The sequence below is a fragment of the Lampris incognitus genome, chromosome 2 (genome assembly GCF_029633865.1).
Source record: "Lampris incognitus isolate fLamInc1 chromosome 2, fLamInc1.hap2, whole genome shotgun sequence".
In the NCBI taxonomy this organism is placed as follows: Eukaryota; Metazoa; Chordata; class Actinopteri; order Lampriformes; family Lampridae; genus Lampris; species Lampris incognitus.
In genome coordinates, this window is record NC_079212.1 from 115,466,662 (window position 1) to 115,492,104 (window position 25,443).

Genomic DNA, 25,443 nt, shown 5'->3' on the forward strand with positions numbered 1-25,443 from the left:
CAACAATAATACACTTAATTGCCTACTGAATACATTTATAGAAGGGGGGGGGGACAGAGATAAATCAATAGCCATCAACCTGGTGTTTATGTGAAAAGGTCAAATGAAAAATAGACTTGAAGGGTAAAAAACAAGTGGTCTGCGTGACATGTGTGGTCCTTTTTTGAGTTGTGAGCCTGCATAGACTTGGTGTAGACAGCAGCATTCATTAAAATGAGAGCATAGCCGCTCCAAAAGATGGACAACTAAAAAGCGTGGCTAAAATGCTTTTGACTTAAGATAAGGTTTAAGACCTCTCACAAGGTTGTGTATCGACCTGGAACTTTTGACAGTGATAAAATACTTGGTGTCTGTTTATGAACCGCTGATTAGTCACCCTGAAGTCTGGCAAAGTACCCATATTCAATAGTCTGTACTGACACTAGATTGTCATGGTGAAACAATCACAGTCCATTCAACCCCTCCCGCCCACACACACACACACACACATACACACACCGCAAGTAATATACAACCAAACAGACTTTAGGAGGCCTTAGCCCCCCCACTGAGCCCTGTGACAAGGAGGTGCATGAATGAAGGGGGGAAAAAAAGAGTGGGAAAGGCATGTAAGAATAACAACAGGAAAGACTGACGGCAGTAGGGGTGTGGGATGAGACATGTTACTCACATGCGTCCGCTGGGTCCCTCGTCCTGGAAGCTGAAGGGGAGGGGCGAGTCGTAGGCAGCAGCAACCACAGAGGAAGAGGAGGCAGCAGGTGGTGGAAAGTGGGCGTGGTCATGGATGCTGCCGCAACCTGACACAATTTGCCAGCTGCCGTACTCCGTAGAGAGGGAAGAGCCAGAGCGGGAGTACTCAGCCGCTAACCTATGAAACGGAGGGAGGGTAGGGTGGTGTAGACAGAAGGAAAACATTTTTCAAAGACAGAGACAGAGACATAAGGAAAAGAAGCACAGGAAGCAAGAGAAATACAAACAGAGGTAAGACAGGGACAAACAGAAAGACACACAGACAGACAGACACATATACAGATAGAAAAGGAAAGAAAATGGAGAAATAAATTGAGAAGAGGAGTAGGGGACAGGGTTCAGGAATAAAGGATCCAGTCATGACTCGGCATGGGGTCATGAGGTCAGTGGGAGGGCTTTGTGGCTTTAGGATCATGACCTCACCATAAATCACAACTGACAGATGAAACAATATATATATTGGACTTATACAAAGCTCATGGAGCCTAAATTAGATTTACGAATCAGTTTCAGTGGATGCAATAGTTTCTACCACACAGCTTTACATCTCATACAAACGGGGTAGACCGATGACCTTGAACCAGCAAAAAAGACAATTCACTCATACAAACGTAGTTTAGATAAACAGACATGCAAACTCAAACACACATGCTCACACACGGTCAAACAAAAACACACACGCCCGTGCACGCGCACACACACACACACACACAGTAGTGAAGACATTGCGCAGTGAATATAGGAAACACTATCTTCAGAGAGAACCATGTTGCAACAACTATCCCAAGCTGGTAATCACAATCCAACAGTATACACACTCAAAGAAATACTGATAACAACACATTGTCAAAAACTACACAAATGAGAATTCCTCAGCACATACGCAGTTAATTGTGCGTTTTTGTATGCAATATAAATTAGTATGTAAGCTTACACTCTCCAAGATAGCAAAATCTCAAACAAAACACTCACCAATGCAGATATGCGAGGGGTAATTTGATTAACACCATGTAACTGCTACATTGTAAGCAGACCATGAGTATGATGTGGAAAAAACGCCTTTGCACCAATGAATACTGATGAGTTTGGAATCAACAGGTCATGCACACACACACATACTCTTGCTCCATGACAGAACTAGGCAGGTAGATCATGTGGCCAGATGTGCTGTTTGTATTGGGTTTTAAACAGGACCCCAACCAGTGAAGACTTACCTCCTTCCAGGGACGGCCAATGGGCTGCTGCCAGTGCGTGTGAAGCCATGTTCTGAATGGTTGGAGGAAGAGGAGCTAGAGGACCTAGCCTCACTGAGTGGGTGTGAAAAATGCTCGTCAGGAGGGGCAGGTTTACTCCACATTACCATCTGAGGGGAGGAGGTTGTGCCTTTCCTCCTGAAGACAGTGGCAGAAATAGTCATTAACAGAGTATCCCTCCATATTAGCAACAACATGGTGCCATTAACTGGTATAATGGTGGAAGTACATGGCTTTCTAATTGGTATGACTCAGCATATAATCCTCCTGATATGCTACAAAACCCAACTTCTTTGGTTAGCTGGCCACAGTTGCAAAGTTTTTAGAATAGGACAGACCTACTAAATATTGGCTGGCCCCCTGCTAAAGCACCTGGAAAGATGCTCAAACTTAGCAACCAAATGCAAATTTGTTGTGTAAATGTGTCAAGTACCTACTGGTAATATGTTGCTTAAATGAGATACCTATCTGTTACTGAATCAAATCAATTTTAAAAGAATTCTGATTCTGAGTGTTTGCAGATTTTCCTTACCAGCTGGAAGCTTGGGGTTGGGAGGAAAGCAGGTCCACAGAGTCATTGGTGAGACTGGAGGCCACTCCCCCGACCTCCTCAGTGATGAGGGAGAAGTCACTGCCTAGACTGGTGACACTGCCGCGGTCCCTTGACTCTGTGTCAATTGCAGAGGCATGTTAGTTTAAGTTTCCACTTACACACTCTGTTTAGCCAGATGGGATATTTAGCTTAAAGCAAAGGATGACTTAATGCTATAAAAATTATTACAATTGGGAACATGTAAAAACGACCAAATGGAGAGGAAGCAGATGAGCTATCCAGGGTAGGAAAAAAATTAAATTAATTCAATTTAAATTGAATTCCAAATGAAACCAATATATGCTCATATTTACAGTCTTTCAGTGGAACAATGAGATTCTTTGCAGCTGGGAAACGTGAGTACAGACTTAAAACAACAGTGGAAATATTGGGCCTCCTTCCTTATCAATAATATCAAAAAGTAGAAAATGGTCTTTCAATCACATTTAGTGTATGTGTGTGTGTATATAGCAAAAGTGTATGCTTGTACGTTTGCTTAAAACTCCAGAAATACTCATTGTAGAACAAAAAGAAAGGTGTCTTTAGAATCAGCACTTCCCAAGGATTGCCCAGTTCGAAAAATATTCCAAAAACCAAGTAAAAAAATTCATTTATTTGCGAAAGAGGCATTCCAACGATGCTTTGTGGAGACTTCCGGCAAATCCTTACAGTGGTCAAGGGAGGCACTACACCCAACACTGTCAATGCTAGCCTGAAGGCATGCAACGTGGTTTACCCTGAGGCGCTTGAGCACTGAGCAACTAATACACACACTGGCAAAGAAGTTTGATGAATGGATTGAAAATTATGACATTTGATAATTTTCATTAATAACATTTGTTTATTCAACATTAGTTCATCACATGTATCATATCATAAATTATCCTATATTTCATCATCGATTATATCATAAAGATCAGATCATCTTGGTTGCTTTGGTGAGAACATTTTCCCCAGGCAATGCTGGGTACCTCTGCTAGTATATATATACATATACACTACCGTTCAAAAGTTTGGGATCACCCAAACAATTTTGTGTTTTCCATGAAAAGTCACACTTATTCACCACCATATGTTGTGAAATGAATAGAAAATAGAGTCAAGACATTGACAAGGTTAGAAATAATGATTTGTATTTGAAATACGATTTTTTTTACATCAAACTTTGCTTTCGTCAAAGAATCCTCCATTTGCAGCAATTACAGCATTGCAGACCTTTGGCATTCTAGCTGTTAATTTGTTGAGGTAATCTGGAGAAATTGCACCCCACGCTTCCAGAAGCAGCTCCCACAAGTTGGATTGGTTGGATGGGCACTTCTTGCGTACCATACGGTCAAGCTGCTCCCACAACAGCTCAATGGGGTTCAGATCTGGTGACTGCGCTGGCCACTCCATTACCGATAGAATACCAGCTGCCTGCTTCTGCTCTAAATAGTTCTTGCACAATTTGGAGGTGTGTTTAGGGTCATTGTCCTGTTGTAGGATGAAATTGGCTCCAATCAAGCGCTGTCCACTGGGTATGGCATGGCGTTGCAAAATGGAGTGATAGCCTTCCTTATTCAGAATCCCTTTTACCCTGTACAAATCTCCCACCTTACCAGCACCAAAGCAACCCCAGACCATCACATTACCTCCACCATGCTTAACAGATGGCGTCAGGCATTCTTCCAGCATCTTTTCATTTGTTCTGCGTCTCACAAACGTTCTTCTTTGTGATCCAAACACCTCAAACTTGGATTCATCCGTCCACAACACTTTTTTCCAGTCTTCCTCTGTCCAATGTCTGTGTTCTTTTGCCCACCTTAATCTTTTTCTTTTATTGGTCAGTCTCAGATATGGCTTTTTCTTTGCCACTCTGCCCTGAAGCCCAGAATCCCGCAGCCGCCTCTTCACTGTAGATGTTGACACTGGTGTTTTGCGGGTACTATTTAATGAAGATGCCAGTTGGGGACCTGTGAGGCGTCTGTTTCTCAAACTAGAGACTCTAATGTACTTATCTTCTTGCTCAGTTGTGCAACGCGGCCTCCCACTTCTTTTTCTACTCTGGTTAGAGCCTGTTTGTGCTGTCCTCTGAAGGGAGTAGTACACACCGGTGTAGGAAATCTTCAATTTCTTAGCAATTTCTCGCATGGAATAGCCTTCATTTCTAAGAACAAGAATAGACTGTCGAGTTTCAGATGAAAGTTCTCTTTTTCTGGCCATTTTGAGCGTTTAATTGACCCCACAAATGTGATGCTCCAGAAACTCAATCTGCTCAAAGGAAGGTCAGTTTTGTAGCTTCTGTAACGAGCTAAACTGTTTTCGGATGTGTGAACATGATTGCACAAGGGTTTTCTAATCATCAATTAGCCTTCTGAGCCAATGAGCAAACACATTGTACCATTAGAACACTGGAGTGATAGTTGCTTGAAATGGGCCTCTATACACCTATGTAGATATTGCACCAAAAACCAGACATTTGCAGCTAGAATAGTCATTTACCACATTAGCAATGTATAGAGTGTATTTCTTTAAAGTTAAGACTAGTTTAAAGTTATCTTCATTGAACAGTACAGTGCTTTTCCTTCAAAAATATGGACATTTCAATGTGATCCCAAACTTTTGAACGGTAGTGTATATATATATATATATATATATATATATATATATATATATATATATATATATATATATATATATATATACACACACACAGACACACACACACACCCACCTTGTTTGTTGAGCACTTTTATTGACACCATTGATGGTTTACGGGGGGGGGGGAGCTAAACTATATATATATATATATATATATATATATATAAAAGCTATGATATGATAAGCATCATCTGAAAATATAGACGGCGCTGCTCCCCCTTTCTCTGACAGTCTAAAAACTGCAGTGATAACAACAGCCTATTAGAAGGGGAAACTTTAAAGCATACAGACATTAAAAGTAACTGATGCAAGTTGTTCTTGATTCAAAATCCACGTATTTTTTGAAAGAGATAAGGGTGCTGTGCTGTGGCGCTGACACACGCACTGATTTATGGAATCAGGCAGTATTCACACCCCTTCACTTTCCCCACATTTTGTTATGTTACAGCCTTATTCCAAAATTGATTAAATCCTTTTTTTCTCATCAATCTACATACAATACCCCATGATGACAAAGCGAAAAGGTTTTGTAGAAATTTTTGCAAATTTATTAAAAATAAAAAACTGAAATATTGCATGTGCATAAGTATTCACACCCTTTACTCAGTACTTGGTTGAGGCACCCTTGGCAGCGATTACAGCCTCAAGTCTTCTTGGGCATGAAGCTACAAGCTTGACACACCTATATTTGGGGTATTTCTCCCATTCTTCTCTGCAGATCCTCTTGAGCTCTGTAAGGTTAGATGGGGAGCATCGCTGCACAGCTATTTTCAGGTCTTTCCAGAGATGGTCAATGGGGTTCAAGTCTGGGCTCTAGCTGGGCCACTCAAGGACATTCACAGACTTGTCCTGAAGCCACTCCTTCCTTGTCTTGGCTGTGTGCTTAGGGTCGTTGTCGTGTTGAAAGGTAAACCTTCGCCCCAGTCTGAGGTCCTGAGTGCTCTGGAGCAGGCTTTCATCAAGGATCTCTCTGTACTTTGCTCTATTCATCTTTCCCTCGATCCTGACTAGTCTCCCAGTTCCTGCCGCTGAAAAACATCCCCACAGCATGATGCTGCCACCACCATGCTTCACTGTAGGGATGGTATTAGCAAGGTGATGAGAGGTGCCTGGTTTCCTCCTGACGTGACGTTTGGCATTCAGGCCAAAGAGTTCAATCTTGGTTTCATCAGACCAGAGAATCTTGTTTCTCATGGTCTGAGAGTCCTTAAGGTGCTTTCTGGCAAACTCCAAGCGGGCTGTCATGTGCCTTTTACTGAGCAGAGGCTTCCGTCTGGCCACTCTACCATAAAGGCCTGATTGGTGGAGTGCTGCAGAGATGGTTGTCCTTCTGGAAGGTTCTCCCATCTCCACAGAGGAACGCTGGAACTCTGTCAGAGTGACCATCGGGTTCTTGGTCACCTCCCTGACCAAGGACCTTCTCCCCCAATTGCTCAGTTTGGCTGGGCGGCCAGCTCTAGGAAGAGTCCTGGTGGATCCAAACTTCTTCCATTTAAAAATGATGGAGACCACTGTGCTCTTCGGGACCTTCAAAGCCGTAGAAATTTTGTTGTACCCTTCCCCAGATCTGTGCATCGATACAATCCTGTCTCGGAGGTCCACAGACAATCCCTTCTGACTTCATGGCTTGGTTTCCGCTCTGAGATGCACTTTCAACAGTGGGACCTTATATAGACAGGTGTGTGCCTTTCTAAATCATGTCCAATCAATTGAATTTACTACAGGTGGACTCCAATCAAGATGTAGAAACATCTTAAAGATTATCAGTGGAAACAGGATGAACCTGAGCTCAATTTTGAGTGTCACCTGAGCTCAATTTTGAGTGTCATAGCAAAGGGGGTGAATACTTATGTATATGCAATATTTCAATTTTTATTTTTAATAAATTTGCAAAAATTTCTACAAAACCTTTTTCACTTTGTCATTATGGGGTATTGTGTATAGATTGATGAGAAAAAAAAGGAATTTAATCCATTTTGGAATAAGGCTGTAACATAACAAAATGTGGGGAAAGTGAAGGGGAGTGAATACTTTCTGGATGCACTGTGTATATATATATATATATATATATATATATATATATATATATATATATATATATTAGGGCTGTTGGAACGAATTTCTATATTTGAATATATTTCGAATATTAAAAATATTAATACTATTCAAATGCTAGAATTGACATTCGAATGTGTAAAAAACTTTTTTTTAAATATATATAAATGTGTTAACTAATGTTAGCGAATCTCGCTCCTCTCGCCTGCCTACCCATGTGAAATGCTTTTGATGTGTCATGAACAATAAAGTTTTAGTCTGAATCACAATATCATTAAACATGATCAATACTATTAACGTCACTATAACAGAAATGGCGGAAAGAGAGGACACAATGGCGCAGGTTGAAAACTCACCTCTTCAAGAACTACTACCCTGTTACTTGTTGTTAGCACTTATTGTATTCACTCATTTAATAAAAAAAAAAATCTCTTTCTTGCGCTTTTACTTTAGCACTGGTTTTGACCTTAGATGCTTGTTTAGATGCACTTATGACCTCTGATGACTAATAGTTCTCCCGATTTCCTATGTTAAATGCACTTATTGTAAGTCGCTTTGGATAAAGCGCCGGCTAAATGACTGTAATGTAATGTAATGTAACAACGAAGATCATCACTCCTGACCATTTGAGAAGCGAAATTTGTCTCCTCAGTCTCATTCTGCTACTGGCAACTCCTAACCACTTAGGACACCTCTCGATGTCTCCTAAATATCTGGAGGAGTAGGAGTGTTTCTTAGCCTTGAGAAAGTTGATAAATAGCTTTTATTCAAACCTGGACTTGAGCTGGACTTTCTGAGAGTTCGTTTGTCTTTCTAGACGTTTTGAGTGGTTGGAATGCCCTCTAGTGGACAGAATGTACTTAATAACCACATTCTGATACTGTAGACATTGACATAAGCTTGTAATAGGCTAAATTAGAGCTTTTAAAAAAATCGAATATAAAAAATAATAATGCATAGAAATTCGAATATGATTATATAGGAAGACTGACAGCCTATATATATAAAATGTTTCTGATGTCACTGAATGGAATGTCACTGAAGTGTGATGAGAGCAACCCCGAGAAGGAGGCCAACTCACTTAACTGGCAGAGGTCCTCCACAGTGAAATCACCGTCTTTGAAGTGAGAGTTCTTCCTTCTGCAAAAAGGAGAAAAAGTATGATGAAATAACAGACAACACAGTGAGAATGTATGTGTGTGTGTGTGTGTGTGTGTGTGAGAGAGAGAGGCATCAAAAGTAGAGTTTGGTCTGTTTGACGTTGTTGAAGCTACTCCACGAACGCGTTATTTACTTCAGTAAGGGATTTTTTTTTTGTTTTGTTTAAAATCCTCTGTTAAAATGTCAGAGTAGCTGAACACACAGCATAACGTGAAACACTATTTCGGAACACAAACTGCTCTATCATAAGAAAGGTTTAATGACAAAGAGATGTAAATAAATGTAACAGCGGAGACATAGAGAAAGATAAACTTACCTCTGTTTCCTAACAGCAGAGAACTTCTCTGACACAATGTGCTTCAAAAAATTGAAGCAAAAAAAGAAAATCTGGAGAAAAGGCAGAAATTAGAATGTCAAAATGAAGTACAATAATGGCAGAATACTGCCACCTAGGTCTTTATGACACTAGTTTTGCTAAAACATTTTTTCCTCATTTCTTTCTTTTCTTATTCTTATTTCTATTCTTCTTATTCTTCTTCTTATAACTATTATTATTATTATTTATTTCATGGTTTCTTTTTGTCTTATTCGTGTAGGTTTGGGGTGGCATAGCGGTGCAGTGGTTAGCGCGGTTGCCTCACAGCATGAAGGTCCTGGGTTCGAACCTCGGGGTTGTCCAACCTTGGGGGTCATCCCGGGTCGTCCTCTGTGTGGCGTCTGCATGTTCTTCCCATGTCCGCGTGGTTTTCCTCCGGGTGCTCTGGTTTCCTCCCATGGTCCAAAGACATTTAGGTCAGGTGAATCGGCCATACTAAATTGTCCCTAGGTGTGAATGTGTCAGCCCTGTGATGGGCCGGGGGCCTGTTCAGGGTACCTCCCTGCCTGCTGCCCAATGACTGCTGGGATAGGCTCCAGCATCCCGTGACCCTACTTGGGATAAGCGGCTTGGATAATGGAATGGAATGGAATTTTTTCCCCCACATGGACCAGAGGGCACTCCACAGGCAGGCCAGTCAGGGCAGGCCTGCACACTAGTGAGTCTGGTTCTCCTCAACCTGAACTCTACCATCTGTAGTAACTAGAGGAATTGGCAAAACACCATTAGGAGGTGGGAGCAAAGCACTTCACACTGCTATTTTCTGAGAGAAGATTTCAAATACTATTATTCCAAAAGACCAGAGGCAGAATGAGCTGCTAAATCTGCTCTAAACCTGTTGATTAGCGATATTGATTCAATACTTAGTCAACATTATTAAACTACCAAGCTGGATATTAAGACTACCAATGTCACAAATAAATGACTTACTGGTAAATCTCAACCTGCTCAGGTTTATGGCTTTTTGTCTGTTGTCACTCTTAGGCTGCAATGACTACTACTACTACTACTACTTCTTTTGGCTGCTCCCGTTGGCGCCACAGCGGATCATCCATTTCCATCTCTTCCTGTCCTCTGCATCTTCCTGTCACACCAGCCACCTGGATGTCCTCTCTCACCACATCCATAAACCTCCTCTTTGGTCCTCCTCTTTTCCTCTCCCCTGGCAGCTCCATATTCAGCATCCTTCTCCCAATATACCAAGCATCTCTCCTCCACACATCCAAGCCACTTCCATCTCGCCTCTCTTGCTTTGTCTCCAAACCGTCCATCCTGAGCTGTCCCTCGAATATATTTGTTCCTAATCCTGTCCTTCTTCATCACTTCCCAATGAAAATCTTAGCATCTTCAACTCTGCCACCTCCAGCTCCACCTCCTGTCTTTTTGTTAGTGCCACTGTCTCCAAACCATATAACATAGCTGGTCTCAAAACCATCTTGTAAACATTCCCTTTAACTCTTGCTGGTACCCTTCTGTCGCAAATCACTCCTGACACTCTTCTCCACCCACTCCACTCTGCCTGCACTCTCTTCTTCACCTCTATACTGCATTCCTTGTTACTTTGGACAGTTGACCCCAAGTATTTAAACTCAAACACTTCCGTCACCGCTACTCCTTACATCCTCACCATTCCACTGTCCTCCCTCTCATTCACACATATATGTATTCCGTCTTGCTCTTTCCTACTGACTTTCGTTCCTCTTCTCTCCAGTGCACACCTCCACCTCTCCAGGCGCTCAACCTGCACCCTATTCTCACTACAGATCACAATGTCATCCACAAATGTCATAGTTCACAGAGACTCTTGCCTGATCTCAACCGTCAACCTGTCCATCACCGTTGCAAACAAGAAAGGGCTCAGAGCCGATCCTTGGTGTAATCCCACCTCCACCTTGAACCCATCTGTCATTCCAACCGCACACCTCACCACTGTCACACTTCCCTCATACATATCCTGCACTACTCCTACATACTTCTCTGCAACTCCCAACTTCCTCATACAATACCACACCTCCTCTCTTGGCACCCTGTCATATGCTTTCTCTAAATCCACAATGACACAATGGGGCTTGGGCTGCAACAACCAATTAACAAAAATCCATTATAAAAATCATTTGCAACACATTTATCATGGATTAGTAACATCTACACAGCACATCCTGTGTAGCAGAACTGAAAACACTAAATATTTTGTGATTGTTCCTGCTATGGTGGACAGTTGTTGAGGTCTAGTCCCAGTCTGATCTTCTAAAGTGTGGGAATACCTGCCAGCAAGCTCCTTTGATGTAAATGAAAGACATGTCTTAATCATCACATTTTCTTTTTATGTATCTTATAAAGCCATATAATTTTGTTACCCTGTTTCAATGTTATATCCTTCTCTCACTCAAACTAATGTGTGACTAATGTGTTTTTGTTTTTTGTTGTCTACGTGGCGATGATGGTCATGTGGCTCAGGTCCTGGGGTGTTCTGGTAGCATCTGGACACTGCTTGGCATCCTCCTCCTCACATTCTTCATATATTTCATAATTCCATTATAATTCTGTTATCCTCTTTCAATGTTCGTTCATTCATTCATTCATTCATTCATTCATTCATTCATCTTCAGCTGCTTCTCCGGGGTCAGGTCGCGGTGGCAGCAAGCTAAGCAGGGCACTCCAAACGTCCCTCTCCCCAGCAATGCCCTCCAGCTCCTCCTGGGGGATCCCAAGGCATTCCCAGGCCAGATTGGACATGTAGTCCCTCCAGCAAGTTCTGGGTATACCCTGGGGTCTCCTCCCAGTTGGCCGTGCCCGGAAAACCTCCAAAGGAAGGCACCCAGGAGGCATCTTAATCAGATGCCCGAATCACCTCAACTGGCTCCTTTTGACATGAAGGAGCAGCGGCTCTACTATGAGCTCCATCCGGATGACAGAGCTCCTCACCCTATCTCTAAGGCTGAGCCCAGACACCCTATGGAAGAAACTCATTTCAGCCACTTGTATCCGCGATCTCACCCTTTCGGTCACTACTCAAAGCTCATGACCATAGCTGAGGGTTGGAAAGAAGATTGACTGGTAAATTGAGAGCTTTGCCTTCCGGCTCAGCTCCCTCTGCACCACAATGGTCCGGTACAACGTCCGCATTACTGCTGATGCTGCACCAATCCGCAGGTCAATCTCCCGCTCCATCCTACCCTCATTCGTGAACTAGAACCCGAGATACTTGAACTCCTTCACTTGAGGCAACAACTCATCCCCAACCCAGAGGGATCAATCCGCCATTTTCTGGTAGAGAACCATGGCCTCAGACTTAGAGGTGCTGACTCTAGCTGAGTGTGAAATGGCCAGGATGAGAGCACCCCCTTACTGAATCATCTTTCAATGTTGTATTCTGTAATTGTGTAAACATAACATCCATTGCACATTGTACGTCTTGGGAGAGAGATCCCTCCTCTGTTGCTCTCCCTGAGGTTTCTTCCTATTTTTTCTCCCTGTTAAAGGGTTTTGTTTTTTTAAGGGAGTTGTTCCTTATCCAATGCGAGGTTCTGAGGACAGGATGTTGTGTTGCTGTGAAGCCCCCTGAGGAAAATGTGCAATTTGTGATTTTAGACTATACAAATAAAATTGACTTGATTTAATGACATGAGTCATGTTATTCTTTTAACTAAACTGCAGGTTGAATGAAGACATAACTTTCCATTACTGTCAACATTCTGATTCTGAAATAATGGGTATAACATTTGCACTGTCAAACCGATGGATGACCTGTTGAACTGAACAGTCAAAGAAAAGAAAATGGGAACAGGAGTAGGCACAGACACACAGGCAAACACACACAGACAGAAGACAAAAAGACAAGCAGCTCCAGCTCTCACTGACTCATTGCTCTCATTCTCTGCTCTATGATGCGCGGCTGTCTTTAGTGTCAATACAATAGTTTTGTCAGGTGTAACTGCATGTGCAGGTTAGCCTCTGCAAGTATAGTTTGAAAATATTGTTTGATCTGAGGTGAAATAATTTTAGGTTTTACAATTTTCCTATTGCATTTTCTTTTTGTCTTAATAACAAATACGGTGTATTTACTTTGCAAAGGAACAACTGTTTTCTTTTTCGGATGCACTCACCTCCTCCCCTTTGGAGAGGCGATCTGGCAGCATATGACTGGAAAAGGGATACAGAGAAAAGAAAATGGTTGATGTTACTTATCACTCATGCTGTTTTAAGACGCTAATAGTTCTACAATGTCCTAATTTACAACATTTAAAAATGCATATCACAAACTCTTGGAAAATAAAAAAACAAAGACTACAAAGAGAAAGATGTATCACCGCACATCTCTCAAATAGGGAACCATTTCTTAAATCCTATTTTATGATCCAACCTCTTGAGAGGAAAAGAGAAATGGAAGGTGTAAATCACAGCGGCATCAGAGGATCAATAGTTATTACAACAATACTGCATTACCCTTCACACAGTGGGTAGTTTCAAACACACATTCCAGCCATGCTGATTCTAATGGTAACCAGGGATCTCCTTTCACACATTTGTTACTCTATTTTATTTAACTGGTGAAAAAGAAAAACCTTTCCAGACAGGTTACTTATAGTGGTTACTGTACTGTAAAAGCTAAGTTCTTCTGCAGAGGACAGAAATCTGTACATTGCATCACATAATAGCCTGAAGTCCAAATCAGATGGTGTGTTGTATTGATCAGGCTAATGATGAAAGGGGCAGTATCACTTTTACTCACTCTGCCCACAATTATCTCCTCCTTTATCATCTACCTCTCTCTCCCCTTTATCTCTCTCTCTAACACACTCATACACAACCATACTTCCTTCCTCTTGCTTCCTGAACAATGTCCCAAGAGCTTAGCTAGGACTGCTAATGTGTAATTACATGGGCTATCTGGCAATAGAGGGGCACTACTGCATTGCTTCTGATGGGTTCAAATACGAGAGATACACCCTGGTAATTATGAAGGAAGAATCCTGAGAGAGCAATATGGGGTGGGGGGTTGGGATAAGGAGAAAGAGAGAGACAGACAAAGTAATAGAAACAGTAGTGATGTGGGGTGTCAAAAACACAGCAGAGAATTAAAGTGAGTGGGAGATGAGTGGTCAAGATTAAAAAGAGCCACCTGTACTCTTTCTCCTCTCCCACCATTCTATTAACCAGTCACTTTTAATTATGCATCCCCCACAGACATAATATGTCTCAAGCAGAAGAGCACTGCAGACTCACCCTTACATTACTTATGTTGACTAATGTGCTGTGAGCTACAGCTCAGCACTAGGCTATTATTATTGTGATGATGTAGATGATTATTTTTACCCAAAAAGAAACCAATCATAGGCGATGGTCAGATAGAGTATTTCAGCTGGCTCCAGGCTGGCATGCACTGCTCCATCCTGTGAAAAATACATAACAAGAACTACTCAAACATATGCCATTAAAATAAAACACGCACCAATTGCCTAGGAGACATCACAAAGCTCAGGGCACGGAATGCTCAAACTCAAACTCCGTTTCTCCCACGCTACATTCCTCATTCCCTTTGAAACGCACTCCCAATATCAAATCTTTGCGATAATAAATAATGAAAACTTCAAGTGCGGACGGGTCAAAATAAGCATTTTAATTATTTTTAAAAATGGCAGTTTAATAACGAGCTTGTTGATTAAAGTGTGCCCTTAAGGGTAAATGGACTTATATGCGCGAATTTAAACGGGGTCCAACAGAACCAAGGCAATGTAGGATTCTGGAATTAACTTATTTTAGTGGGAGCATGAAATGAAAAGGTGTGTGACTGTCATGCGGAGAGACCTCCAGAGGGGAGAGGTGTGGAACACTTACTGCCCACAGTGAGAGCCTGAGGAGGGACACAAACAGAGGCGTGCGGTCCCAGCCTGATATGCAATGCACCAAAAGGCCACTCTCATCTAAAAGAGGAGGAGGAAGCAAACATTTGGATCAGCTTTAAAAATCCAGTTATCAAACAATCTTACCTAAGTCAATGTGAAAACACTTAAAAATGTGCCCTGATTCCAAATGAGGTCCACAAAACTAAAATATATAAGCATTCAAAGTGCATTAGGATGCTTTGAATTTAAGTGTACGCCCAAAGGGTAGTTTTGTAAAAGGAATTTGTTCTATTTACAGGACACATGCTACACTTACACTGTCACTTGTCCTGTAGTCAAAGACCAAAGAGTTGAGTAAGTTTTTCATAATTAAAACTATAGTTAAATATTTATTTAGTATTTCAAGGGTCTAAGGGTCAAGGGACTACAAGGGTCTAAGGACAGGATGTTGTATTGCCCACTGAGGCAAATTTGTAATTTGTGATAATGGGTTATACAAATAAAACTGACTTGGAACTTTTTCAGCAATATGTGAATTCTCATGGGGTTTAGCATAACAGATGCTTTGGGGTTTAGCATTACAAAGGCATGTAAACTCAACATCTAGTATCCAGAAACAAACACCAAACATAAACACACACAACTCAAGCCTGAGTATTTGAACTTGCCCCAATCCAAACCTTGAACCAATGAAAAAACCTCTCCTAGCCTTGACCAAGTTTAAAAAGTATAGTTTTTGTGACCCCAGCTTACTGAATATTGAAAATGTTGACAAATGCATACTGGTGCTTTTGTAAAAGGCTAAATATATCATTCAACCATTCCCTGACCCCAATCTAAGCACTGACGTTGGTATTATAGCCTGATGTGCACTGTGAATTGGGCCAAAGTAGACACACCCTGGTTTTGCTATGAACATACCATCACTGTTGATGATGTGGAGTAAGAGCTTCAGGTAGTTCTGGGTCTGCTCCACCAAGTCCCATGACTGAAGAGCAGACAGTTGTAAACACACAGAACAATATACCGCAAAGACAGTCCTGGTTACAATTAAATCACTACACAACAAAGAAGAAAATTTACCACCTGCTAGTCAAGTCTCAAGACCCCCTGTAAATGCTCATGGAATCCTGACAAGTGCACTTTCAGAGTTGGCCAACAGATGTCACTTGCAGACAAGTAATATTTAGAGCCAAACCTGAATCCCATTTGCCTGGGTCCAGACCTCTGAATCCGCCCACTCCACTGAGTTAACTGATTCTGGTCTGGGATCATGACATGAAACAGCGTTTTCTCGGTTGAAAAAGTGATTATCCAATGAGCACCATGGGGGGGACTAATGACAAGCTAATCAGTGCCACCGGCAGGACTTATGCCGTTGTAAAGCTGTTGTCAAGCTGTTTTACATAGACGGCATGTCTGCTCAATATCACCTGATATCATAGTTTGTTTTTACTTCACTGCACTCCACTCTTAAAACCCCACCAAAATCAATATGTTGGTATAGCTACACATCAGTGTCAACTTAAAATGATGTTAGATTTAGGCAGCTACGTTGGTCTCTAGTGACTGGTTAAGGAAAATCGAATTCCCCTCCCCCAAGGAAATCGGTTAGAGTGGAGGCAATGTCAGACAGAAGATGGAAATGGAGTGCAACGGGTCAACAATTCTGTCTGATATCGGGTAAGAATCCTATGGCCAATACAGTGAAATACTCATAAACAGAAAAGAAGAACTAACCTGGTATTCACTCCAGTCAATGTTCAAGTTCTGTGTAAAGCACACAGGGATTGTCAAAGGAGCATCCACGTAGTCCTGAAGATGGGATTGATGGTGAAATCTAGTTATCTCAGTGGCTTAATCACCTGAATTCAGTAGACTGCGAACATGAACAAAAAGTGAGAAGTCAAATTGAAAGCCAGTTAGTTTTGCATACCTGATTCCAGTTGAACACCAGTCCTTCAGCTGTATAGTCTCTATCTTTGTAGTCCTTAAAGAACTCACAACCTGAAAAAAAAACAGATACACACCTTGAGCCTTCTAATTAGCCTAGCTCAAACTTCTGTAGACTCTGAAGAGCAGCACAACCCGGCTACTATCTATGGAACCAGTAAAGTCCTTGTTCTGTGACTTTAAAACTAGGTGTATTACACATTTTAAAACTCAGTTCCCATCATATAGCACTGCTAAGAGACCAGAGCTTGTGTGTGCAGGCTTTTGAAGATGAGTACCAAAGACACACCAAGGCCCATAAAGCAAATCTTCAGTTTATAATGATTCTGAAATAAGACTAACAACTGACTCTTGCACTTGAGACTGATAAGTCACTGCGTTACATCCCGTTCCCATAGGTGTAGCCATTTCTATGGCATGTAATTGGGCACCGACTTCTGATTTTGAGCGGCAAGTGGTTTTCAAAAAGGAAACCAACAGTGTGTGATTTACCTGGGTAAGGCACAGAGAGCAGGGTGAAGTCTGCATAGCGCTGAGCCTTGTCCACCTTCTCAGAGGATGTTACACTGACAAGACAGAGAGAAGAGAGAAGACAGAAGAGAGAGGGGTAAAGAATAATTCATCAAAACAAGGAAATGCAGTGTGAGCATTCAACAGTATGTAATATTAATTATGCAAAAAGACCACGTATAGCCAGCCATCTGGAGGTGGTATTTTCCTACTTCTCTGGCAACTTAGTATAACTACTGTTATGAAGCATGTCACGCTATGAAGCATGACTTTTTTTTTCCCACCAAAGGTTGTTCGGTTTCACCAACAATTGCTTGGTTTCCAGTGCTGCACACTCACCTTTAATGAACAAGACTGATTGTGGGATCATGTACATCATGATAGCATTATTCATGAGCCAATGGCTCTGACTGGCTGGCAGTATCCCCCCCCCCACCCCCAACAGAAAAAAATGGCTGCTCAACACAGAGGCTACCTTGCCCTCGGTATTGGGTGGACTTGTGCAAAATCTGGGTTCATTGTTCCTGGCGGTACATCACTCTGTGTGGCAATTCTGAATGGCATGATGCTATTTTGTCACAAAAAAGCTGGTGAAACATACATATCATTCAAGTGCTGTGAAACTGACAAGTGGTACTCCTCACAGTCAGCAAAATCCACCCCAAGACAAAACGAATCTTGTTTTCCATTAAATCCCCTTTAAAGGATGAGTAAATCCAGTTGTACTAGTAGCAACAACCGTCATATATATATATATATATATATATATATATATATATATATATATACAAATGGCCTGCACTGACACAAATATATGCACTTTGAAATACAGTGAGGGGTTGAATTCAATCAGCCAGTAACTCAAAAAACTGCAATATGAAAGGCCAAAACGGAGTCAAAGTCAGGTCTCTTACACAATTCTTCTTTCAAAAACACCCCAAAAAAGACAGACTACAATGACCCAAATGAGGCAGCCAGAAAGTGTATCTGTGCATCCGTGTGTGTATGCGAACAACTGCCCTGGAATTCTTCCTTACTTGAGGCCAAACTTAACCTTCTTGTTTTCTACCATCAGGTCACAGATGTAGCGCACTGAGAGGTAGCGCAGCAGCTTAATGTCGTGGCCCCGCACCTTGTCAAAGAGCTGAGAGTCCCCATTCCTGATGTGACAGAAAGAGAGAGAGAGAGAGAGAGAGAGAGAGAGAGAGAGAGAGAGAGAGAGAGAGAGAGAGAGAGAGAGAGGGACAGAGTGTGAGAGAGAGTGCGAGAAAGAGAGCGAGAGAGAGCGCATTTAAGGCACATAGTAAGGGAGAAGGAATAAAAGACAGAAATAGGCAAAAAGGAAGAGGTTGGATATACTAATTTATAAATAACTTTCACAGGGCATCCTGGATTATTTTAATAAACTATTTGTGCCCCATACTGATTTGGCCCATGGGGAGAGCCATTTCTAGCTAAAGAGTAAGTATCCTTGTATTATTTTTTTCTCTCCACCCCCACCAACTTGCGCAGTCAGACGAAAAAAAAACGAAAAAAAAAACACTTCAAAGACGACACAATGTAGCTTACTGTAAGCCGGCAGTTGGACTTTTCAAGACGCCACGGCCACTACCGGAGTTGGAGATGACGGAGAAACAACAGAACTGGAAAATCCTACTGCTTCTCTGAAGTCACCGGTGTGACGACATTTTGCCTTCCCTGTGAGTTATGTCAACGATGGAAAAACTACTTTGTTCCCAAATGACTGGTGTACTAAGTTATTGTTATTGCATTTCAAATAAATTATTTAAATTTGACCATATGGCCTTAGTGTAGTATATGACCCACAAAAAAAATATGGCGGGTAAATCCCACTTGATAACGTGTAAATTATCTTTTTAAAGAAAACTTTTAAAATGTAAATAAATTAGTTTTCAGGGCATAAAACCAATGATATGTTGATCTTTACAAATCAAGACTCGACAATCTATCAATGGCATAGCTGTCAGTGCTGAAAAAAATGTTTAAATCAAAATCGAATTGAATCATGACCTTAAAATCAAAAGGCAAATCAAATTGTGGATTTGGAGAATCATGACACCCCTACTAAAGAGATTCACTTACCTGACCGCACTGTCACTATCTTCTGGAACCTCCTCAGAGTCCATCCACGTGTCATCACTGCCCCCTGGAAAAGTGAAAGAGTATAGGATAATATAAGAATGTATAGGATGACTATAAGAATATCCATTTTAATAAAACTAAAAGAAAAACAAAAACTGCGGTGTAGGGACTGGCACTGCCTGTGGACTACAATACCTAAAACTCCCTGCTCAACCTCATGTGATCTCCACCCACCATCCCACCTTACACTATAATAATATTGGTTAAAGTAATACTGTATCCAGTGATGCAATTTCTCCCTTATGGCAACGGAATTGAAATTCACTCTATCTCGTGTAGGACTGTGCACGCTAGACATTTAGAGATATCCTCTCCTGCAGAACAACGAGAACAACAGACCATGTTTTCACATTACCGCTGGCCCCGGTTTTAATGGAAGATAACCTCGTCTTGTTCATCCACTAACTGGCTGTGATTACCGGTTAACCTTTCCTGCAAGCCACAAAGTTTCCTCAGAAAGAGAATGCAACCGGGTCCCTTTTATTTCTTAAACGTCGATGCAATCGCAACCAAGACTCCTTCAAGATCAACAGAAGACGGATGGAGCATTGAGGATTTTCAGCTAATGAGTTGCCAGAGGAAAAGAGACTTTGTTTTCCGAGGAGTTGCACTTCGACGCCGGACAACAAAGGAATCACCTCTGATTGCCGCAGAAGAGCTCAAATAAGGCTGGCATCAGGACAAAGTTAGTCTTAGTGGTGTAGTTACAAGATTTCACCTTAGTGGTTTAGTGGCAGTTAGTTTTAGTAGTTGGTCTAATTATCTCACATGAGAATAGTGTTAGGTTGAAATCATTCATGATCTAGACACACTATGATTCACATAGGAAGTGTTACATAGTCCGATTGTTAGTTGTTTTTTTCCCTTTTTTAATCTTCCCTTGTTACAGTGTACAAGGCAGCACACACGCGCACGCACGCACGTGCACGCACGCACGCACACACACACACACAGAACAATACAGAACATTAAAGTACTCCAATTGGTGCAACATTGATTACTGCATTAACTTGAATGGTTCAATTATAACTATTGAACACCAAAATTAATTGAAAATAATCTTATGAGACTGATTCATAAGATTGATTTTATGAGACTGATATGATAACCCTGTTGCACCCACAGTGGAAAATCTCATGATTTCTTACCAACACTCTACATGGCCTTTGAAAGATACTGGCCTCGAAAAAAACCCCCACTTTAGTCCCTGTAGTAAAAGGCACGCTGATTAAATAGTTGCTGTAGATAATTAGCTCAGAAACAGGGTCTTAATGGCTCTTTACTATACTAGTAAACGGAGAAACCCCTGCATGGTGCTGTTGTCCTTTTCCATCATGTATTATGAGGAAAATACAAAACTAGAAGAGTGCACTCAGTAGAGTGCAGATCGACACCTGGCTTATCGCCCCTTCTCTGGTGCTCGGACTTGGTGACAAACCACCCCTTTTTCATCTACCGGGAGAAGGGAAAATACAGAGGCACTGCCTGCATATCTCCTCTCCTCCGGTGCTCGGACTTAGGTGAAAAACCAGCTGATGAGTTAGCACTCAATTGCAGTATAAAACAGGTTTTTCAAAGGTTTTGAATCACCGCAATCACGAGAGGTCCTTGACCATCACTGCCCGATCTGAGTCAATCGTAGATGTGAGTCACGTACTATATGCAAGCGTAAATGGTTTTCCGAGCTTAATTATATTGTGAAAATAAAGATAAGAGGTTATTATTTTTGGTTCACTGCTGATATCAGCAGTGAATGACTTGATGACTTGCGAAATACAATTGACTTCTCATTTACTTTCAAGACTCATACCCGAATTGCTGCCCAATCTAAGCTAACCATAGATCCGAATTGCACATGCACACGGTTGGCTTAGATCGAGCGATGATAGAGAACAGCATCGGTCTTGAGTGCTAGAGAGTGAATGAAGAGAGGGACTGGCAATAGCAAGAACAAACATCATTCAACGGTTTTGAATCACTGCAACCACGAGAGGTTCTTGATCATACAGTCATAACTGTGCAAAAAGAAATTGTAGGGGGCATCCAGGTAGCATGGTGGTCTATTCCGTTGCCTACCAAGATGGGGATCGCCAGTTCGAATCCTTGCGTTACCTCCGGCTTGGTCAGGCGTCCCTACAGACACAATTGGCCATGTCTGCAGGTGGGAAGCCGGATGTGGGTATGTGTCCTGGTCACTGCACTAGCACCTCCTCTGGTTTGTTGGAGTGCCTGTTCGGGGGGGGAGGGGGAACTGGGGCGAACAGCATGATCCTCCCACATGCTAAGAACCCCTGGCGAAACTCCTCACTGTCAGGTGAAAAGAAGCAGCTGGCGACTCCACGTGCATCAGAGGAGGCATGTGGTCGTCTGCAGCCCTCCCCGGATCAGCAGAGGGGGTGGAGCAGCGACCGGGATGGCTCGGTAGAGAGGAGTAATTGGCCAGATACAATAAGGGAGAAAAAGGGGTAAAATCCCCCCCCCCAAAAAAAAAGAAAGAAATTGTAGGCAGAGAGGCCCAGTAGTATGTGAGACGAGCTGTGGACAGACACACACAAAAAAGCCACGTTTCCACCCCAATTACCTAGAACTTTTGATCCCAGGAACTACTTTTCAAGGACCTAAAAGGTTAATTCCGCCCATTGTCATCTGCTGTTCCACTGCAGTGTAAAACCCGCAAAGATTAGGTAAATTAGTCAAGTGACTTATGAAAAAGTGACAGCTGTTTTACAGCAGCACGTCTCAGTTTTCTCTGTCTAATAATTATGATTCTTTTACTAATCGAAATATTTGAATAATCATGAGAACAAAAAACAAAGATTGATATTGTGTGGCATTTCCAGAGCTCTAAAAGCTGTTTTTATAGAGTATTATTAAAAAAAGTATTTTCGATGGAGCATAGTTTGTTTTTCCATATGACGAAATGCAGAAGACAAATTGCCTGAAAATAATTTGTTTAATGTGAGCAGAGCAGTGCATCACAACACAAACGGCCACAATGTACACTCAGTATATTATCATGTATTTATCGCAAAAATGCAGGCCAGTATTTATTATGGATGGTCCACCAGCCAACACTGATATGGCACATTTTAATTGTGCAAGAGCAATGACGTAATTAGCAGCAAAAATGACCCGAGTAGGGTCCGAAAGTGTTTTCATTTTGCCGATGAGCTCACTAGGTCCTGTACATATAACTCCCTAGATAGTGAGTAGGGAACAGTGAATGAGTGAATGATTTGGGACACAGCGCTGGTTTGCAGTTGCAGATTTTAAAAAATGGCAGTTGAAATAAAATGCTTCGAGTACTCGACCAATCAGAAATGTTCAGCGCTGCAAGCCCCATTGACCAAGTTCATGTAATTTTGGAAAGTACTACCCCCCCAAGCACGGACTATTTGGGGGGTAAATAATGTCCCCACACTGGTCCCTGTGGTGGATACCCACTGAGTTCCTCAATTCCTGCATTGGAAACGTGGCTACACACACACGCACACACACTGGAGCCTATCCTAGCAGTCATCGGGCAGCAGGCAGGGAGATACCCTGGACGGGCTGCCAGTCCATCACAGGGCTGACACAGTTACACCTAGGGACAATTTTGTATGGCTGATTCACCTGACCTACATGTCTTTGGACTATGGGAGGAAACTGGAGGAAACCCACGCAGACACAGGGACAACATGCAAACTCCACACAGAGGACGACCCCGGATGACCCCCAAGGTTGGAAAACCCCGGGGTTCGAACACAGGACCTTCTTGCTGTGAGGCGACTGTGCTTGTGACCCCACAACACGAATTTGAATAAGCAGCTTGGATAATGGATGGATGGATGAAACTACTGATTGTAATGTTGTTTTTGTCACAAAAAATAGCAAGTAGCCTATTTTTTTGCATGTTTTTTTTTTAACAATCCGCTCCATAATTTTACTCAGTCCATCACTCTGGGTTTGTACTTTCCTGCCATAACTTCATCTTACATTCAAACCAGAGAAAGGTCAGTAGTATTCCAACAAAAACTTGAAATCAGTAAACACTTTGTGCCATCTGCCCTCACAGGTGAGCAGAGAACATGTTGCAGTGACCTTTCAAACTGCATGGGAAGTACTGCTGTCTGTAGTGTCTGTAGACGTTTACATCACTATGTGTTGACACACTTCTGAAAATGTACTGTTTTTGGAGATTAATGGGATTTCATATGAATCAAATAAACACTGTTAGCGGAAGTTGTATCATGTCTTTAAAAGGAACACCAAATCCTAAAAGGCACGATTTGACAGCTGTCTGAAAAAAGCTGCAGCTATGTATTCATGGGTCATCAAGTTACATGGAACTGAAACCACCCATGGAAAGATATTACCACATTTCCTCTTTTAAAGTGACTTTATGCGTCTGAATTTTCTTGACACTGTGTGCCTGTGTCTACACATTTCATACCTGAGAAGATGTAGTTGTAGCCCGTGCGTCCATACAGCTCCCCCCAGCCGGCCAGAGTGGATGATCGACAAATGTGCTACAACAGGGAAGACACATGATTGTTCAGCAGTATATAAACGGCTCAGATCAATAGGTTTCTACAGGTAATTAATGTTTATTAAGCTGTATAAGATTACTAAGGTATATCAAGAAGGGGGCAGTATAAAAACTGCTCATGTCTTAATAAATTAGTGAAACTAGTTTGAATGCACCTGTTACCTATCCAGCCATGTTTCACAGCACAGGGAATGAAGGCTAAAAACCAGTGTCTGCTCTGATTCTGTGTCACATGAGGGCTGGGTTTTTTATTTTCACTTCCACCTTGTTCTGGCCCCAGCTGTGTCTCATGTCCAGGAAAGGAATACCATTTGTTTTTTCTTTTGATATTTTCAAGATTCAAAATTCTGGACACTAACATATGCGGGGTTTTTTTTTAAAGAGGAAATTAAGATTAAATTACACCATTAATTTCTATTGCATCCCGTGGACCCACCACATGTGGGGCTGAGCTTTGGGGTAGGCTGCAATGCAGGCCAGGCAGCAGGCAAAAGAGAGGACTGGGGTGTGCTGACTTCCGGCATCACAGATTGGTCCTCGGGACATGGAATGTCACCTCTCTGACAGGGAAGTAGCCTGAGCTGGTGCGGGAGGTGGAACGGTACTATCTAGATATAACTGGGCTCACCTCCACACATAGCATGGGCTCTGGTACCCAATTCCTGGAGAGGGGCTGGACTCGTTACTTTTCCGGAGTTGGCCAAGGTGACATGCGTCGGGCGGGTGTGGGGATAATCACAAGTCCCCAGTTGAGCACCACCGTGTTGGCGTTTTCCCCGGGGAATGAGAGGTTTGCCTCTATACGACTACGATTCACTGGGGGGGGGGAGGCTCTGACTGTTGTGTGTGCTTATGCACCGAATTGCAGTTTGGAGTCTCCAGCCGCCTTGGAGTCTCTGGGTGGTGTCCTGGATAGGGCTCCAGCTTGGGACTCTATAGTTCTGCTAGGGGACTTCAACGCTCACGTGGGCAACAATGGAGAAACTTGGAGGGGCGTGATTGGGAGGAACGGCTTCTTCGATCTGAACTCGAGTGGTGCCTTGTTATTGGACTTCTGTGTGAGTCATGGATTGGCCATAACAAACACAATGTTCGAACATAAGGTAGTTCATAAGTGTACTTGGTACCAGAACAGCTAAGGCCGAAGATCGATGATAGACTTTGTGGTCATATCATCAGATCTGCGGCCGTATGTTTTGGACACTCGGGTGAAGAGAGGAGCAGAACTGTCAACTGATCACCACCTTGTGGTGAGTTGGATCAGATGGCGGGGAAGGGTGCTGGACAGACCTGGCAAACCCAAGCGTGCAGTGATGGTGAACTGGGAACATCTGCCAGAGGCCCCTGTCCGTGAGGTCTTCAAATCCCACCTCCGGAAGAAGTTCTCGTGTATCCCGTGGGAGGCTGGGGACATGGAGTCTGAGTAGGCCATGTTCAAAGCCTCTATTGCAGATGCGGCAGGCAGGGGCTGTGGTCATAAGGTCATCGGTGCCTGTCGAGGTGGCAACCTAAGGACCCGCTGGGAGACACCGGCAGTGAGGGAAGCCGTCAAGCTGAAGACGGAGGCCTTTCGGGCTCGGTTGGCCCAGGGGTCTCCTGAAGCAGCAGACAGA

At 42.5% G+C, this 25,443-nt stretch overlaps 1 protein-coding gene across 3 annotated transcripts in view; it reads right to left on the reverse strand.

The window, feature by feature from the left end:
* mtmr14 (myotubularin related protein 14) overlaps positions 1–25,443 on the reverse strand; it is a 45,759-nt gene that overhangs the window by 12,780 nt on the left and 7,536 nt on the right. For 2 of the 3 annotated variants that reach the window (XM_056273527.1, XM_056273528.1), the window contains exons 4-18: positions 23,735–23,810; positions 19,240–19,303; positions 18,174–18,296; positions 17,119–17,192; positions 16,610–16,680; positions 16,414–16,488; positions 15,595–15,661; positions 14,666–14,751; positions 14,144–14,220; positions 12,934–12,970; positions 8,768–8,838; positions 8,372–8,430; positions 2,536–2,671; positions 1,965–2,141; positions 671–868 (exon numbers count right to left, since the gene is read on the reverse strand). In XM_056273527.1, the coding sequence (XP_056129502.1) occupies positions 671–868; positions 1,965–2,141; positions 2,536–2,671; positions 8,372–8,430; positions 8,768–8,838; positions 12,934–12,970; positions 14,144–14,220; positions 14,666–14,751; positions 15,595–15,661; positions 16,414–16,488; positions 16,610–16,680; positions 17,119–17,192; positions 18,174–18,296; positions 19,240–19,303; positions 23,735–23,810 (1,391 nt within the window). The remainder of the gene's footprint in view (positions 1–670; positions 869–1,964; positions 2,142–2,535; positions 2,672–8,371; positions 8,431–8,767; positions 8,839–12,933; positions 12,971–14,143; positions 14,221–14,665; positions 14,752–15,594; positions 15,662–16,413; positions 16,489–16,609; positions 16,681–17,118; positions 17,193–18,173; positions 18,297–19,239; positions 19,304–23,734; positions 23,811–25,443) is intronic. The other variant, XM_056273529.1, reaches the window with a different exon arrangement.